Here is a 17,175-nt window from a genome sequence, read left to right on the forward strand (position 1 = left end):
ATTCACAAGTCAGTGCTTCCTTAAAAGTATTAACAGGAATAATGTTAGCGGGTAACGTGTCAGAGACTGCAGCACTATATGTACATGATGTGCGTGCAGTAGAAGGAATAACTTCCTTCAATGTATCCACCAACACTTTCCTAATGAGATTTGTGAGCTGTGAGTGAGGGACAGACGTAGGTAAAATAACAGTCTCACCCCTCGATGAATGTTGTCCAGTCTTAGGATCTCTGCCGGAGCTGGAGCTCAAGCCCTCCATGTTGGGCGAGCCCATGCGATCCGCTGCTGCAGAAGGCGACTCCTCTTCTTCATCTTCTGACTGCGACGCTGGGGCGTCCCGGATAGCATCGCGGATCACCGACGTAGATACAGACGCTGCTGCGGGAGCCGCTGACACCGCAGCGCTTTTACGGCCGCGGTGAGGTGCAGACCTCCCGTCTGGAACAACTGATGCGGACGGGGCCCCGTTCCGGTGCTGGCTGCGGAGGTCTCGCGCAGGGCTGCGAGACTTCTGTGACAGTTGGCGTCGCGACTTCCCCCTCACTTCCTGTCTTGACCGGCCGGAAGCAGGAGGCGACGCCGAAGGAGAATAGGGAATCCTCTGTCTTCTGAGGCGCACAGAAACCGGAGATGTCGGCGGGGCTGGAGAGGCTTGACACGCCGGCTGGAAGGAAACTTCTGGAGGGGGAGGGAACGCCTCAGCTGCCGCAGAGGAAGGTTCTATAGCCAAGCAGCGCTGAAGCCATTCCGCTCCACCCTCAGCGCCGGCTCTGGTCAGGAGTTGCTGCAGGAGATCCTCCATCCCCAGGTGCTTCTTCTTCTTTTCTTCTTCACCAGCAGAATGACTAAATCCCCTGAAACCAGGGTTTTTATACACAAATATTTGGGCGCCCAGCACTTCAATAACCAATCAAAACAGTTAAAATTGGGCGCTAGGCAGAACATACACAAATATCTGGGCGCCCAGCAATTCAATAACCAATCAAAACAGTTAAAATTGGTCGCCAGGCAGACCAGAAGGAACTGGATAAAACCAGTTTCTCCTCACCTCATCTGACTGACCTGACCTCTAAATGACCCATAGAAAAATAGTCATATTAAAAACTACAACAATATGAGTACTAAGTACCCACAGACCACTATATCACACTGTTATAAAATCAATAAAGTTTATTGAAAACAAGTTAAAAATAGTACATCCTACCATATGAAATTTGTCAAAGAGAATTAGTCAAAAAATTCCATGAGCAGCAGAAAAAATCGCATCCAGCCATGTCATGTCAAGCATTGAAATACAAAATCTATTACAATCACTAATCACACATGTAGATACAGAGTTCCCAACACATCCTTTAAGGATAAATACAACATCTATTGTTCCCGGATGATGAGAATTCAATGTGCAATGTGAAAATCAGCTAGTACAGTGGGGCAAAAAAGTATTTAGTCAGTCAGCAATAGTGCAAGTTCCACCACTTAAAAAGATGAGAGGCGTCTGTAATTTACATCATAGGTAGACCTCAACTATGGGAGACAAACTGAGAAAAAAAAATCCAGAAAATCACATTGTCTGTTTTTTTAACATTTTTTTTGCATATTATGGTGGAAAATAAGTATTTGGTCAGAAACAAACAATCAAGATTTCTGGCTCTCACAGACCTGTAACTTCTTCTTTAAGAGTCTCCTCTTTCCTCCACTCATTACCTGTAGTAATGGCACCTGTTTAAACTTGTTATCAGTATAAAAAGACACCTGTGCACACCCTCAAACAGTCTGACTCCAAACTCCACTATGGTGAAGACCAAAGAGCTGTCAAAGGACACCAGAAACAAAATTGTAGCCCTGCACCAGGCTGGGAAGACAGAATCTGCAATAGCCAACCAGCTTGGAGTGAAGAATTCAACAGTGGGAGCAATAATTAGAAAATGGAAGACATACAAGACCACTGATAATCTCCCTCGATCTGGGGCTCCACGCAAAATCCCACCCCGTGGGGTCAGAATGATCACAAGAATGGTGAGCAAAAATCCCAGAACCACGCGGGGGGACCTAGTGAATGAACTGCAGAGAGCTGGGACCAATGTAACAAGGCCTACCATAAGTAACACACTACGCCACCATGGACTCAGATCCTGCAGTGCCAGACGTGTCCCACTGCTTAAGCCAGTACATGTCCGGGCCCATCTGAAGTTTGCTAGAGAGCATTTGGATGATCCAGAGGAGTTTTGGGAGAATGTCCTATGGTCTGATGAAACCAAACTGGAACTGTTTGGTAGAAACACAACTTGTCGTGTTTGGAGGAAAAAGAATACTGAGTTGCATCCATCAAACACCATACCTACTGTAAAGCATGGTGGTGGAAACATCATGCTTTGGGGCTGTTTCTCTGCAAAGGGGCCAGGACGACTGATCCGGGTACATGAAAGAATGAATGGGGCCATGTATCGTGAGATTTTGTGTGCAAACCTCCTTCCATCAGCAAGGGCATTGAAGATGAAACGTGGCTGGGTCTTTCAACATGACAATGATCCAAAGCACACCGCCAGGGCAACGAAGGAGTGGCTTCGTAAGAAGCATTTCAAGGTCCTGGAGTGGCCTAGCCAGTCTCCAGATCTCAACCCTATAGAAAACCTTTGGAGGGAGTTGAAAGTCCGTGTTGCCAAGCGAAAAGCCAAAAACATCACTGCTCTAGAGGAGATCTGCATGGAGGAATGGGCCAACATACCAACAACAGTGTGTGGCAACCTTGTGAAGACTTACAGAAAACGTTTGACCTCTGTCATTGCCAACAAAGGATATATTACAAAGTATTGAGATGAAATTTTGTTTCTGACCAAATACTTATTTTACACCATATTTATGCAAATAAAATGTTAAAAAAACAGACAATGTGATTTTCTGGATTTTTTTTCTCAGTTTGTCTCCCATAGTTGAGGTCTACCTATGATGTAAATTACAGACGCCTCTCATCTTTTTAAGTGGTGGAACTTGCACTATTGCTGACTGACTAAATACTTTTTTGCCCCACTGTAAATGAATCATGCTTACCCATGGTTTGTGCTCTGCTGCCCAGGAACGCCCAGGGGCAGCAGAGCACAAACCATGGGTAAGCATGATTCATTTACTAGCTGATTTTCACATTGCACATTGAATTCTCATCATCCGGAAACAATAGATGTTGTATTTATCCTTAAAGGATGTGTTAGGAACTCTGTATCTACATGTGTGATTAGTGATTGTAATAGATTTTGTATTTCAATGCTTGACATGACATGGCTGGATGCGATTTTTTCTGCTGCTCATGGAATTTTTTGACTAATTCTCTTTGACAAATTTCATATGGTAGGATGTACTATTTTTAACTTGTTTTCAATAAACTTTATTGATTTTATAACAGTGTGATATAGTGGTCTGTGGGTACTTAGTACTCATATTGTTGTAGCTATATGGACTTGTCCACTAATCGGTAATAGGTTGTTTATTATAGAGAAGCAAGTACAGAATGCTTCTGGCTAAGATTGGCTATTTCTGCTTTTTGAATCTATATTTTCATATTAAAAACTATAGGGTCTATGAGGCCATGAGACCCCCGCTGTATTTCTTCTGGGTTCACGCGGGGGGGCTAACAGGAGAGGAGAGGTCAGACAGGACAGGTAGACAAACTGGGTCAATAATAGGAGAAAGAAACAGACAATGCACAAACAGGACTCTATCTGAACTAACAGGAAAGGTAACAAGTTTGGGAAGGGAGTGGTAGGTGGAGCTGCCTGATATAGACTCTGCTAGCATGGAAAAGGCTGGCAAAGATGATCTCTGCAGAAGATCTCTCTGAAGAACCTATAATTCCTGCAGACGCTAGCCATTCCCCTGAAGGCTAGATAGACGCCACTGGGAAGGTCACCGCCGTGACAGTGGAGTTGTGGGACCATCATAATATTTGGGGAGACTGTGTGGGGTTTTTTGGCAATGTGTTTTTTATATATCATAATCTGTATTACAAATAAAAAAATGAAACCTTGTAATTGTCACACTGGCCACTGAGGCAGTTTTTTACTCTAAATTCCTTTTGTTGTAATCCTGCCTCTGATATGTCAAATATCTTTGCTGTAAATATTTTTTAGAAAAGACAATAAGTATGAGTTTAAAAAGTGTGAAAATTGCAAGATTTCTATTTAAAAAAAATAGATATCTTAATTAATGATGGGTGAGTGTGCTTGGCACACTTTGATACTAAATCAAGCAGATAATTATACAAGTTTGCCATTCAATTCCATTATGCTCGCTGCTCGAGTAGACCATGTCCATGACGAGTCGATTCGAGCACCGAGCACTCGATCATTTTCGTGTTTGGTGAACATTATTCTTAATATTACGCAACCTCCGATCCTCACAAGATCTCCTTCTCTACTCCCCTCATATCTCCTCTTCCCACAATTGTATACAAGATTTCTCTCGCGTATTCCCCCTACTCTGGAACACTCTACCACAACACATCAGACTCTCGCCTACCATCGAAACCTTCAAAAAGAACCTGAAGACCCACCTCTTCCGACAAGCCTACAACCTGCAGTAACCACCGATCGACCAAACCGCTGCATGACCAGCTCTATCCTCACCTACTGTATTCTCACCCATCCCTTGTAGATTGTGAGCCTTCGCGGGCAGGGTCCTCTCTCCTCCTGTACCAGTTATGACTTGTATTGTTTAAGATTATTGTACTTGTTTTTTATTATGTATACCCCTCCTCACATGTAAAGCACCATGGAATAAATGGCGCTATAACAATAAATAATAATAATAATAATAATGATAATAATAATATAAAAAGAAAATAAAAATGAAGTATAGCCATGTAACACGAAAATATGGTTTATAGAATAGATCATTTTCTGATCTTGGCTTTCCATTAACCCCTTTACCCCCAAGGGTGGTTTGACTGGGTCAATTTTTACAATTCTGACCACTGTCAAATTATGAGGTAATAACTGTGGAACGCTTTTACGGATCCCGGTGATTCTGATGTTTTTTCGTGACATATTGTAAATCGTTATAGCGGTAAAATTTCATCGGTATGACTTGCATTTATTTGTGAAAATAATGGAAATTTGACAAAAAATTGTAACATTTTACAATTTTTAAAATTTGCATGCCCTTAAATCAAGGCGATATGTCACACAAAATAGTTAATAAATAACATGTTTCACATGTGTACTTTACATCAGCACAATTTTGGAACAAATTTTTTTTTTGTTAGGAAGTTATAAGGGTCAAAAGTTGACCAGCGATTTTTCATTTTTCAAGCAAAATTTACAAAACCATATATTTTAGGAACCCCATCAAATTTGAAGTAACTTTGAAGGGTCAGTATGATAGAAGATACCCAAAAGTGACACCATTCTAAAAACTGCACCCCTCAAGGTGCTCAAAACCACATTCAAGAAGTTTATTAACCCTTTCGGTGCTTCACAGGTATTTTATTTAAAAAAAAAAACATTTAACTTTTTCACAAAAAATTTACTCCAGATCCAATTTTTTTTTTCATTTTGACAAGAGTAACAGGAAAAAATGGATCCCAAAATTTGTTGTACAATTTCTCCTGACAATTTCTCATGAAATAATAGATACATTCTTGGATTTTTTTTTTGTTTTGTTTTGTTTTTTTACATTTGTAAAAAATTGTCAAAATAATGCATCTAGTTACCTGACACTCCCCCAGTTGCGTAAACTGCCATAGTGACTGCCAATGAACAGCCAATAGTGGTACCCAAAGTGCCTGCAGACGATCCATAGTTGAGAACAGTTGTAGCAACACTGCAACACGTGAAGGTCTAAATAAAACAGAAGAATTACAAATCAAAATAAATCTTTATATCATTATAAAATAAGAATGACATATGAACAGAACAATAAAGGTGGGATCCCAACAGCTAAAATATTTTGCACCAATGTCTACTATAAAAATCCCAAATTTGTTTACAAGTGATCAACGCATGTTCTCGGTTATACCCGGATATCACTCGGGTATATGGGTGCTCGGATATGCTCAGATAAAATGTTTGAATCCCCGCCTTACACAGCCAACAAATATGTGGGGATTGCCTGTTTGTCACTGCAATGCTGTAACCACCTTGGCAGTGGCATTACTGTCATTGGCTGGCCGTATTACCTCATCAGAGGTTATAAAAGGACTGGCGCCACCACACTCAGGGAGGAGATGCTCGGTACAAGGTGAGCACATCGCCTTGTACCAAGGGTCTCACTGAAGCCCGCAGGGATCCCCCTCCCTGCGCGATGCTTCCATATGCTCCCGAAATGCTGTGATCATGTTTGATCGCAGTGTGCCAGGGGTTAATGTGCCAGGGGTGGTCAGTGACCACTCCTGGCACATAGTGCCGGATGTCAGCTGCGATAGTCAGCTGACACCCGGCCGTGATTGGCTGCGCTCCCCCATAAGCGCAGCTTATCGCGCTGGACATACTATCCAGTCACTGGAAATTAAGTCCCAGGTCACCTTGACGGGATAATATGTCCAGTGAGATTAAGGGGTTAAAGCAGAGTAAAAGTGTGACACCATTGTTCTCATCAGCGATCTTAGTCAGAGATGCTTCTAGGGTCTCTTCCCTAGGCTGTTCTCCTTCCATTCATCACTTTTTCCATCCATTTCAACATTTTCATTGACCCACGGACCTCCTCAGTCTGCCAGAAAAATGCTCTGATTTACAATTGACTCCCATTATACTCGTTACTTGAAACGAGTAACAAGCATTTGAGTACTTTAGTGCTCGCTTATCCCTAATGTTTACCTTTTATGTTGTATAAAAAGTGGTCAGCTCAAAAAGTTTTTAAATATTAATTTTCTACCACGAACATGTCGGTCTGTATTCTTGTGGAATCTTTACATTAGGGTCCCCTTCAATCAAGATATTTTACAATAGGCTGCCAAGTCATTCTGATAATTAGACTGCAATAGGAAATGTCTGTTTGCAAAATCTTAGGTAAGTGGGTTTTTCCCATGGATAGAAAACAAATGATTCATTGCTGGAATACGATAAATTAATTCAATACGAATCTCAAACCCTCCCTTTCTTTCTCACTGTAAAACTGCAGTGAGGAGAACTCTAATTAGAGTGGTGTAGCATGAGAGGTGCCGTTCAATTCAAAGTCAATGGGGCTAACAGTCGAGTGCAGTGCACAGTTCCTATAGCCCCATACATGTCAACTGTAATGAGAAAGCACATGCTCGACCACAACATGATTCAAGCCCCTCCTTGTTGTGGCCATAATCTGTGGATAGATGATAAATGGTTGTTATGAGTAAATCCCTGTATAAGATTTTGCAAATAGAGATTTCCTAATGTGGTCTCATTATCAAGATAGCTTGGCCACCTGTAGGATTGATCTAGACTATTGTCTATTCCTAAGTAAAGTCTGCTGTTGAATAAATAAGGTTTTTGTCATGAGAGCTGCCTGGAGAGTTATTAAAATGTTTGGAAATAATTAAGGGGTCTTCTACTCCTGTCTCCCTCTGAACTGGCTCATTAGTGCATAATACATTCAGTGCAATGGATGCTGCTGTGTAAATTCTCATTACCCCTACAAGAAGGTAATGTTTAGTGGCCTCTTCCCATCAGAGAGCAACTGATCATTGTGCGTCTCATCAGCAGAATTTTCAATGATCTACTCCAGGGGTCCCCAACTCCAGTCCTCAAGGCCCACCAACAGGTCATGTTTTCAGGATTTCCTTTGCATTGCACAGGTGATGCAATTATTACCTGGCAAGACTAAGGAAATCCTGAAAACATGACATGTTGGTGGGCCTTGAGGACTGGAGTTGGGGACCCCTGATCTACTCATCTCAAGGTATAATGGACGCCGAACTAGGATTGCTCTGACAATTTAGCTATTAGAAAAGTTGCTTGTTTAAAAGCAGTAAGACTAAAGGTACCTTCACACTGAACGATATCGCTAGCGATCCAAGACGTTGCAGCGCCCTGGCTAGCGATATCGTTCAGTTTGACACGCAGCAGCGATCAGGATCCTGCTGTGATGTCGTTGGTCGCTGCAGAAAGTCCAGCACTTTATTTCGTCGCTGGACTCCCTGCAGACATCGCTGAATCGGTGTGTGTGACGCCGATTCAGCGATGTCTTCATTGGTAACCAGGGTAAACATCGGGTTACTAAGCGCAGGGCCGCGCTTAGTAACCCGATGTTTACCCTGGTTACCATCGTAAAAGTAAAAAAAACAAACACTACATACTTACCTTCCGCTGTCTGTCCTCGGCGCTGTGCTTCTCTGCACTGGCTGTGAGCGCTGGCCAGCCGGAAAGCACAGCGGTGACATCTCCGCTCTGCTTTCCGGCCACTGTGCTCACAGCCAGTACAGATAAGCACAGCGTCGGGGACAGACAGCGGAAGGTAAGTATGTAATGTTTGTTTTTTTTACTTTTACGATGGTAACCAGGGCAAACATCGGGTTACTAAACACGGAACTGCGCTTAGTAACCCGATGTTTACCCTGGTTACCGGCATCGTTGGTCGCTGGAGAGCTGTCTGTGTGACAGCTCTCCAGCGACCAAACAGCGATGCTGCAGCGATTGACATCGTTGTCAGTATCGCTGCAGCGTCGCTGAGTGTGAAGGTACCTTTATACATATTCTGATTATATAGGACTCAGCGTACAATGAAAACCTGAACTGTATCAGATTAGAATAGTTTTTATAGATAAGAAGTGGTGTGCAGTCAGGGAAAATAAATTAGGCTACGTTCACATTAGCGTTTTGCGTGTTTGCGTCGGGCGACGCAGCGGCGACGCATGCGTCATGCGCCCCTATATTTAACATGGGGGACGCATGGACATGCGTTGTGCTGCATTGTGCGACGCACGCTTTTTTTTTGTTGCAAGCGTCGGGCAAAGAAAATGCAACAAGTTGCATTTTTCTTGCGTCCTAATTTCGGCAAAAAACGATGCATGCGTCGCAAAACGCAGCGTTTTTGCGTGCGTTTTGGTGCGTTTTTATTTGCGTTGTGCGTTGCGTCGCTGACGCAGCGGCGCACAACGCAAATGTGAATGTAGCCTTATCACTATGCAATGTAACATCACTCTGCAAACAACTGTCCATTGAAATAATGGAAACTAGTACCAAGAAACAGATGACTGGTTCTCTATATTAAAAGAATATTACCATCTTTTAAAGTGACTGCCTGTCAGTAAGATACACCAACACTTTATTATTGGTGAGGTCCTCTTGGACCCCAATCCTTAGAGCGATTTCATGCTGCATCCGCTTGTTTTCTTTGCCCAGCAGCAGCCTTGACCCATTTAAGGAAATAAAGAGCCTCTAACCACTTGGTTACGCAGTAAAAATGCCATACACTTTAAACAGTCAGCCAAGCCTAATATTCTTGTGTATGTGTGAGATGCAGGGGCATACACAGAAATAATAGAACCTCATAAAAGAGGTCCTACAACCAGGAAAAAAAATCTTGTAAAGGGTGTCCCAAAAGAAAAGAAGGGCACATAAATTCCCAAATTATTTCCCCAGAAAGAAATTATTTCCTATAGCCCCATACATGTCAATCCCAATAAGAGTCCCAAAGCACAGTATGATGCCACCACAGTGAATTCCTCCACACTACCCTCTGCACGCACAGTATGATGACCCTACTGTACCGCCCTCTCCATCTTGGCAAAGTATTAAGGAGTATTAAACCTCCACACTATATAATTGTTTGCATGGAGTAAAATGGACCCCACAAGCACTCAAAACAGTACAGTGATCGCCACATAGCCCTCCAATCAATATGACCATGCCCCATATAGCCCTCTAAACAGTATAATGGCCCACACATATCACTACAAACATAAAAATGGCCCCCATATAGACCTGCAAACAGAATAATGGCCTGCCAAATAGCTCTCTAAACAGTATAATGGCCTAACATAATCCTGCAAGTATAATGGCCTCCACATAGCCCTCCAAATAGTATAATGACCACCACAAAATCCTCCAGATAGTATAATGGTCCCCACTCAACCTTCAAAATAGTATAATGGTCCGCACATACCCTTCCATATAGTATAATGGGTCTCACAATGTATTACTCAATTGATCTAAAAAAAAAATACTCTGCCTTTCTTGTTCTCTTGATGTTCTGGCTATTGGTGGTACACTACTGGGGAGATGGAAAATTGTTTTGACTGACAGCTATCTAATAGCATGGGGGCCTATAACCACAGTGGTCGGCGCTCATAGCAAGTGAGGATTTCTGCTGCACACAGGCGATCTGATCATCGCCTGTGTGTAGCAGAGGAGATCAAAGTATTGCAGTTTCTAGTCTCCCATGTAGGCTATTGAAGCATGCAAAAGTAAAAAAATGTTTTTAAAAATATTAAAAAATAAATATAAAAAGATCAAATCACCCCCTTTTGCTCCATTCAAAAAAAAACAAAATAAACAAACAAATATGCACATATTTGGCATAGCTGTGTTCAGAATCACCCAATCTATCAATATAAATAAAGAATTAATCCGATTGCTAAACGGAGTAACAAGAAAACATTCAAAACGTCAGAATTACATTTTTTGGTCACCGCTTCATTGCAAAAAAATGCAGTAATGGGTGATGAAAAGATCGTATCTACATGAAAATGGTATGAATAAAAATGGTAGCTTGACAAGCAAAAAATAAGCCCTTACCCAGCCAGAGATTACGCAAAAGGAGATGCTACAGGTCTCAGAAAATGGCGCCATTTTTTTTTTACCCAAACTTTGGATTTTTTTTCACCACTTAAATAAAAAAGAACTTAGACATGTTTGGAACTCGTAGTGACCTGGAGAATCATAATGGCAAGTTAGTTTTAGCATTTAGTGAACATGACAAAAAAAAAACAATTGTGGTCTGGAATTGCACTTTTTTTTGCAATTTCACCGCACTTGGAACTTTTTTCCTGGTTTCCAGTACACGACGTGTTATATGTTAAAACCAATGCTGTCGTTCAAAAGTACAACTTGTTCCGCAAAAAAGAAGCCCTCACATGGCCATTTTGAAATATAAAAAAGTTATGGCTCTGGAAAGAAGGGGAACAAAAAACAAAAACTCAAAAATGAAAATACCTCTGGTCGTGAAGGAGATAAAAGTGGACAGCGTACATGCCTGGCATTGAAGCCCCTTCATTCAAGGATTAGTAGAAGTGTCAGCGTTTTGAACCCAAGTGTTCATAAACTGATTGCATGTCCCACTGATAGCTAAACAGTTTATAAAATCAAAATACCCCTGTTATGACCAATTACTCCATTTGTACTCTCACAATTTGCTGTATAGCACCACTTCAGAATTAAGGTACCGTCACACTAGACGATATCGCTAGCGATCCGTGACGTTGCAGCGTCCTCGCTAGCGATATCGTCCAGTGTGACAGGCAGCAGCGATCAGGCCCCTGCTGTGCTGTCGCTGGTCGGGGAAGAAAGTCCAGAACTTTATTTCGTCGCTGGACTCCCCGCAGACATCGCTGAATCGGCGTGTGTGACACCGATTCAGCGATGTCTTCACTGGTAACCAGGGTAAACATCGGGTAACTAAGCGCAGGGCCGCGCTTAGTAACCCGATGTTTACCCTGGTTACCATCGTTAAAGTAAAAAAAACAACCACTACATACTTACCTACAGCCGTCTGTCCTCCAGCGCTGTGCTCTGCTCTCCTCCTGTACTGGCTGTGAGCGTCGGTCAGCCGGAAAGCAGAGCGGTGACGTCACCGCTCTGCTTTCCGGCCGCTGTGCTCACACAGACAGTACAGGAAGAGTGCAGAGCACAGCGCTGGAGGACAGACGGCTGTAGGTAAGTATGTAGTGTTTGTTTTTTTTTACTTTTAGGATGGTAACCAGGGTAAACATCGGGTTACTAAGCGCGGCCCTGCGCTTAGTTACCCGATGTTTACCCTGGTTACCGGCATTGTTGGTCGCTGGAGAGCGGTCTGTGTGACAGCTCTCCAGCGACCAAACAGCGACGCTGCAGCGATCCGGATCGTTGTCGGTATCGCTGCAGCGTCGCTAAGTGTGACTGTACCTTTACAATCATGGTCCTTGAAACTCTTTGACAAGTTCAAGCAATACTCATAATAGACAATTGGTCCAAACCTTGCAAGGCACTGTAACATAACTTGTTGGTATTGCACCGAGTTCAGTGCACCATGATTCAAAGGTGGGTGACCTGTGGCTACTAATCTGTAAACAACAAACCCAGGACAAAACTGCCAAAAGTTCAGGGATAGGACCTATGTTTTATGGATTAAAGTTATTGGTCTGCTTCATTCTGCATACCTCTGAGAAGTAAAAGAGTAAATGAACTTTGTCACAACTTGTTTGATTTTCTTCATGAGGATGGGTATTTAGGGCACATTTCAACATGTTTCTGCGCAAGGATTTCTTTTGAGTCAACATTGCATAAGTCCCTATAATTATACACATTTATATATTTTTATTTGAAATATTTTCAATCACATAATTCTTCATCAAACAAATATAAAAAGCTGTACTATGAGGTTTACATCTATATAGGTTACGGTCACATGCAGATTGCTGCATCCAACCCCGTGAGCTGTGTTATGTCTTTATGTACACGCTGATCTGGCCAAAATAAAACTGTACAAAAAGGAAGTTACAAAACAGAATTTTCACATGACTGAAAAAAAAGTCTGCAGCAGAAATATGCAGTGTTCAAGTCAACAAATACATAGTGTTGATAACAAGGATTCAAGGCAAATAATGGTCCTCCTAGGACAGAGCAGAAATCCATACTTGTTAATCATTAAGGTAACGTCCCCTTATATACAAATATATTTGGATAGAGGACACATTTAAAAGTTCAATTTTTTTTAAATATATAGCAACTAAATAGTTCGTATTCATATCGTCATTGCTAACAAGGAATTTCCAAATATTTATATACTTAATTTTCAGCACTCAAGGGCAGCCCAATCCCAAATTTTTCCCCATATGTAAACAAAAATCTGCTTTAACGATTTTACACACTGCAAAACACTTGAAAACTTTATTTTTTTGTCTGTCTGTAAAATAGGTCATCAGCGATTGAACTATGTGAATTCAATGGGCGGCAAGGCAGCTGATCAGCAGAATAAAGGGGCCTTTGTATTGATAGGCCATCAATATTTGAACAATCTGGGTTCAACGTGTGGCTGGATGATCTGCAGAATGAAAAAGTTACATAGGCGTAGCAACTCATCCATATGAGCTACTGCGCATCTATAAGCAAGGGGAGGGCACATTCATCGCTTCATGGCAGCAGAAGCTTTGGACTGATGACAATGGAATATTTGGCTGTGACAGAAGACAGTTTGTATGTCGAATGCTTGGAGAATAGTACAATGAGTAATTGCAGGGAAGCATGGGGGAAGTCCCGTGCCAAAATGAGGCTGTGTTTCAGCCAATGAAGTTGGGAATTTGGTTAAGACTAATTGTGTCCTCAATGATGAGAAATACAGGCAGATACTTATCTATCACTCAATACCATCAAGAAGGTTTCTGATTGGCTCCAAATTTATTATTCAGCAGGACAATGACCCCAAACATACAACCAATGTCATTAAGAACTATCTTTAACAAGGAGCACTAGAACAGATAGAGTCCTGATTTGAACTTCATCTAGTTTGTCTGGAACTACATGCAGAGACAGTACATCTACAAATCTGTGGTTAGTTCTTAGGCTGGGGTCACATTGCGTTTTGGTCAGAGCGCTAACGGACAGCGTTGCACGGCGAAATTAACGCCATGCAACGCGTCCGTTAGCGCTCCCATTGCCCGCAATGTACCAGCGCATTGCTAGCGCATGTCATTTTCGGCACGCGCTAGCGACGCGCCGGTCTTTTGTAGCGCGCCTCGGACGCTGCTTGCAGCGTCCGCGGCGCGCCCGAGGTCCGTTCCCCGCTCTCGCAGATCGGGGATCTGCGAGAGCGGGGACGTTAACGCGACCCCGAAACGCGACCCTTTAAAAACATTGCGTTAGCGCAATCCGCTAGCGCTAGCGCTAAACGGATTGCACTAACGCAATGTGACCCTAGCCTTAATGATGTTTGGAAAAACCTATCTGCAGCTTTCTTTCAAACACTCTGTGCACATGTACCTAGAAGAATTGATGCTTTAATGCACTTCTAATGACAAAAGGGCGGTCACAACAAATATTGATTTGATTTAGTTTTGCCTTTTGTTCACTTATTTTGTATTTTGTTACTTATTAAAAATAAACTATTAAATGGAACCTGTCAGCAGATCTTGCCACTATAAGATGCGGCCACCGCCTTTCAGGGCTTATCTACAGAATTCTATAATGCTGTAGATAAGCCACCGGTCCGACCTGCAAGTGAAGAAAAATAATTTATATTCTACTCACCCGGGAGGGCGGTCCTGTGCTGTGCGGTGTCACCTCCCATCTTCTTGTGACGCTGCCCTCCTGCTTCTTCATCACGCCCCAGCATTGGCGCTCCTGCGCAGGCGCACTTCTCTGCCCTTTTGAGGGCAAAGGAAACTACTGCAGTGGGCAGGCGCCGGGAAAGGTCAGAGTGATCCAGCACCTGTGCACTGCAATACTTTGCCCTCCACAGTGCAGAGAAGTGCGCCTGCGCAGGAGCGCCGATGCTGGGAAGCAATGAAGAAGCAGGAGGGCAGCTTCGCAAGAAGATGGAAAGAGCGAAACCCAGACCTGCGACACCCATTGGACCGGACCGCACAGGACTGCTCCCCCAGGTGAGTATAATATAACTTATTTTTCGACACTTGCAGGTCAGACCGGGGGCTTATCTACAGGATTATGGAATACTGTAGATAAGCCCTGAAAGGTAGTGGCATCTTATAGTGGCAAAACCTGCTGACAGGTTCCCTTTAAGCTATTAACAGAGTTACTTTATAAAGTATTCTTACTTTGCAGTATTTTTTTCTATACTAGACTAAAGCTTTTCCAAAGTATTGAATAAGTCTCTCTATATGTATATTTATATTACTCAGATTTAACAAAAGTAACTTTATGCAGTACTAGCATCCAACTATACTGACGTAATTGTGTTGTGTTTCCATAAGATGACATTACATGATTAGCTAGGTTAATTACAGATATGACAAATATATTCTATCCGTCATTATTCTTATTTATGCAGTATCACCACTGTATAGTAAGTTCCGGTTTATAAGGTCCTGGGGAGTTACTGCTGTAAAAACAGTTATAAATACATATAATAAGTTGCAATATTCGACCAGAGAACTAGTATTGCACTATTTTTTATATAGCAAGCAGAAAAAAAGCCTTAAACTCAGAGAAATGCACACATCAGCAGAATTATACAGTACATAAAGAAACAGGAAAACAGCTGACACTTACTACTAGCAGACATGTTCCGAAAAATTCAGAGAGGGTTTCCTTTGCTAGGCTGTTGCTCAGAGCAATTTTTTCTAAACAGCTCCTGTTTTCCTTCATGTCTAAAGTGCTGTATGTGCTGCTCCTCCTGTTGCCCTTGGTGGAGTCAGCTTCAGACATCCTCTTCTACAGATTTTGGGTTCCCATTTAACTATTAACCCACGTGGGAATGTGTGCACTTCTTGCATGAACTCCACTGAATGGTCTGATTCATATATTGCCAGGAAAATTGATTTCCTGTACAGCCATTGGCTGGGTTAAAGTACATAGATTTTAAAAAAAAATGTACAGCTCAATTTAAAATCTTTCCATATATATTTTTTTCATTAACATTTAGAAAATTTGATATGTGATATTAAGAAGAAAGTTTTGATTGAAAGGTATAATTTGAACACATGCTGGAAGATGTCATTATAGCTATTATACCTTTGCTTTTATTCACGCATAGAAAGCAATTCTTCCATCTGTATTATATATTGGAAAGTTTTAATTGAACACTTAGTTAAAAGGAAACTTTCACCAGAAACAACGCTGTTAATCTGCAGATATGAGGTTAAAAGGAAACCTGTCACCTCAAATTGGCGTGATATGTAAATGCCTTTTTACCGGTCCGAGGGGTGGCATTTCGTCTTCATTTCTCCACCCCATCCGTCCCTGTTGTCCGCAATATGTTTGAGAATTAGAGTACTTGTCCTCCATAGTTCGCGGGGGCGCAATTCAATCTTTGCTCGCGCATGCGCAGTATGCTTTGCCCAATTGCGGGCAAAGCCGAAAAGCATTACTGCGCATGCGCCTGCGCACTATGTCCCAGAACAAAGCAAAATACTTCCGGGACATAGTCCGTGGGCGCATGTGCAGTAATGCTTTTCGGCTTTGCCCGCAGTTGGGCAAAGCATACTGCATGTGCACAAGCGAAGATTGCATTGCGCACGCACAAACTATGGAGTTCAAGTACTCTAATCCTCAAACATATTGCGGACAACAGGGACGGCTGGGGTGGAGAAATGAAAATGAAACGCTGCCCATCGGACCGGAAAAAAGGCATTTACATATTCCGTCAATTTTAGGTGACAAGTTCCCTTTAATCTACAGGCTAATAGCGTTATTAACCTGGCCAGCACCTGCACGCAGCCGAATGCAGCAGGGAGAAAATGATCTTATTCTCCCCGTCAGCATTCTTAGTTCAGTCATGGGGTTGGGGACAGCGCCGATTCAGTCACCTCTCTGAGTACCGTATATAGAGCGGCCATTGTAACTGCGCCCCTGGGGTGCAATTACAGCTGCTGTTTTGTATACTCAGAGCGGTGACTAAATGGGCGTCGCCCCACCCCCATGACTGAATACCGAATGCTGGCAGGGAAAATAAAATCATCTTCTCCCCGCTGCATTCAGCTGTGTGCAGGTGCCGTGTAGGTTAAAGGGAATCTGTCACCCCAAAATTGGCCTATAAACTAAGGCCACCGGCATCAGGAGCTTATCTACAGCATTCTGTAATGCTGTAGATTAGCCTCAGATGTCACCTGAAAGATAAGAAAAACAGGTTATATTATACTCACCTAGGGGTGGTCCCAGTGTGGTTCGGATTTGATGGGCGTCGCGGTCCGGGTCCGGCACCTCCCATCTTCATATGATCTCATTGTCTTCTTTTCCTCCTGTCTCGGCTCCTGCGCAACTGTACTTTGTCTGCCCTGTTGAGGGCAGAGAAAAGTACTGCAGTGCGCAGGTGCAGGGAAAGGTCAGAGACGCCAGCGCCTGC

At 42.6% G+C, this 17,175-nt stretch overlaps 1 protein-coding gene across 1 annotated transcript in view; it reads right to left on the reverse strand.

Annotated features, from left to right (window-relative positions):
- Positions 1 to 15,601, reverse strand: part of AQP9 (aquaporin 9) — a 125,227-nt gene extending 109,626 nt beyond the window's left edge. The window contains exons 1-2 of the mRNA XM_069765917.1: positions 15,384 to 15,601; positions 5,702 to 5,828 (exon numbers count right to left, since the gene is read on the reverse strand). Of these exons, the coding sequence (XP_069622018.1) occupies positions 5,702 to 5,828; positions 15,384 to 15,539 (283 nt within the window). The 5' untranslated portion in view covers positions 15,540 to 15,601. The remainder of the gene's footprint in view (positions 1 to 5,701; positions 5,829 to 15,383) is intronic.
- Positions 15,602 to 17,175: the final 1,574 nt, after the last annotated feature.

This window comes from Ranitomeya imitator, chromosome 4, assembly GCF_032444005.1.
Source record: "Ranitomeya imitator isolate aRanImi1 chromosome 4, aRanImi1.pri, whole genome shotgun sequence".
In the NCBI taxonomy this organism is placed as follows: Eukaryota; Metazoa; Chordata; class Amphibia; order Anura; family Dendrobatidae; genus Ranitomeya; species Ranitomeya imitator.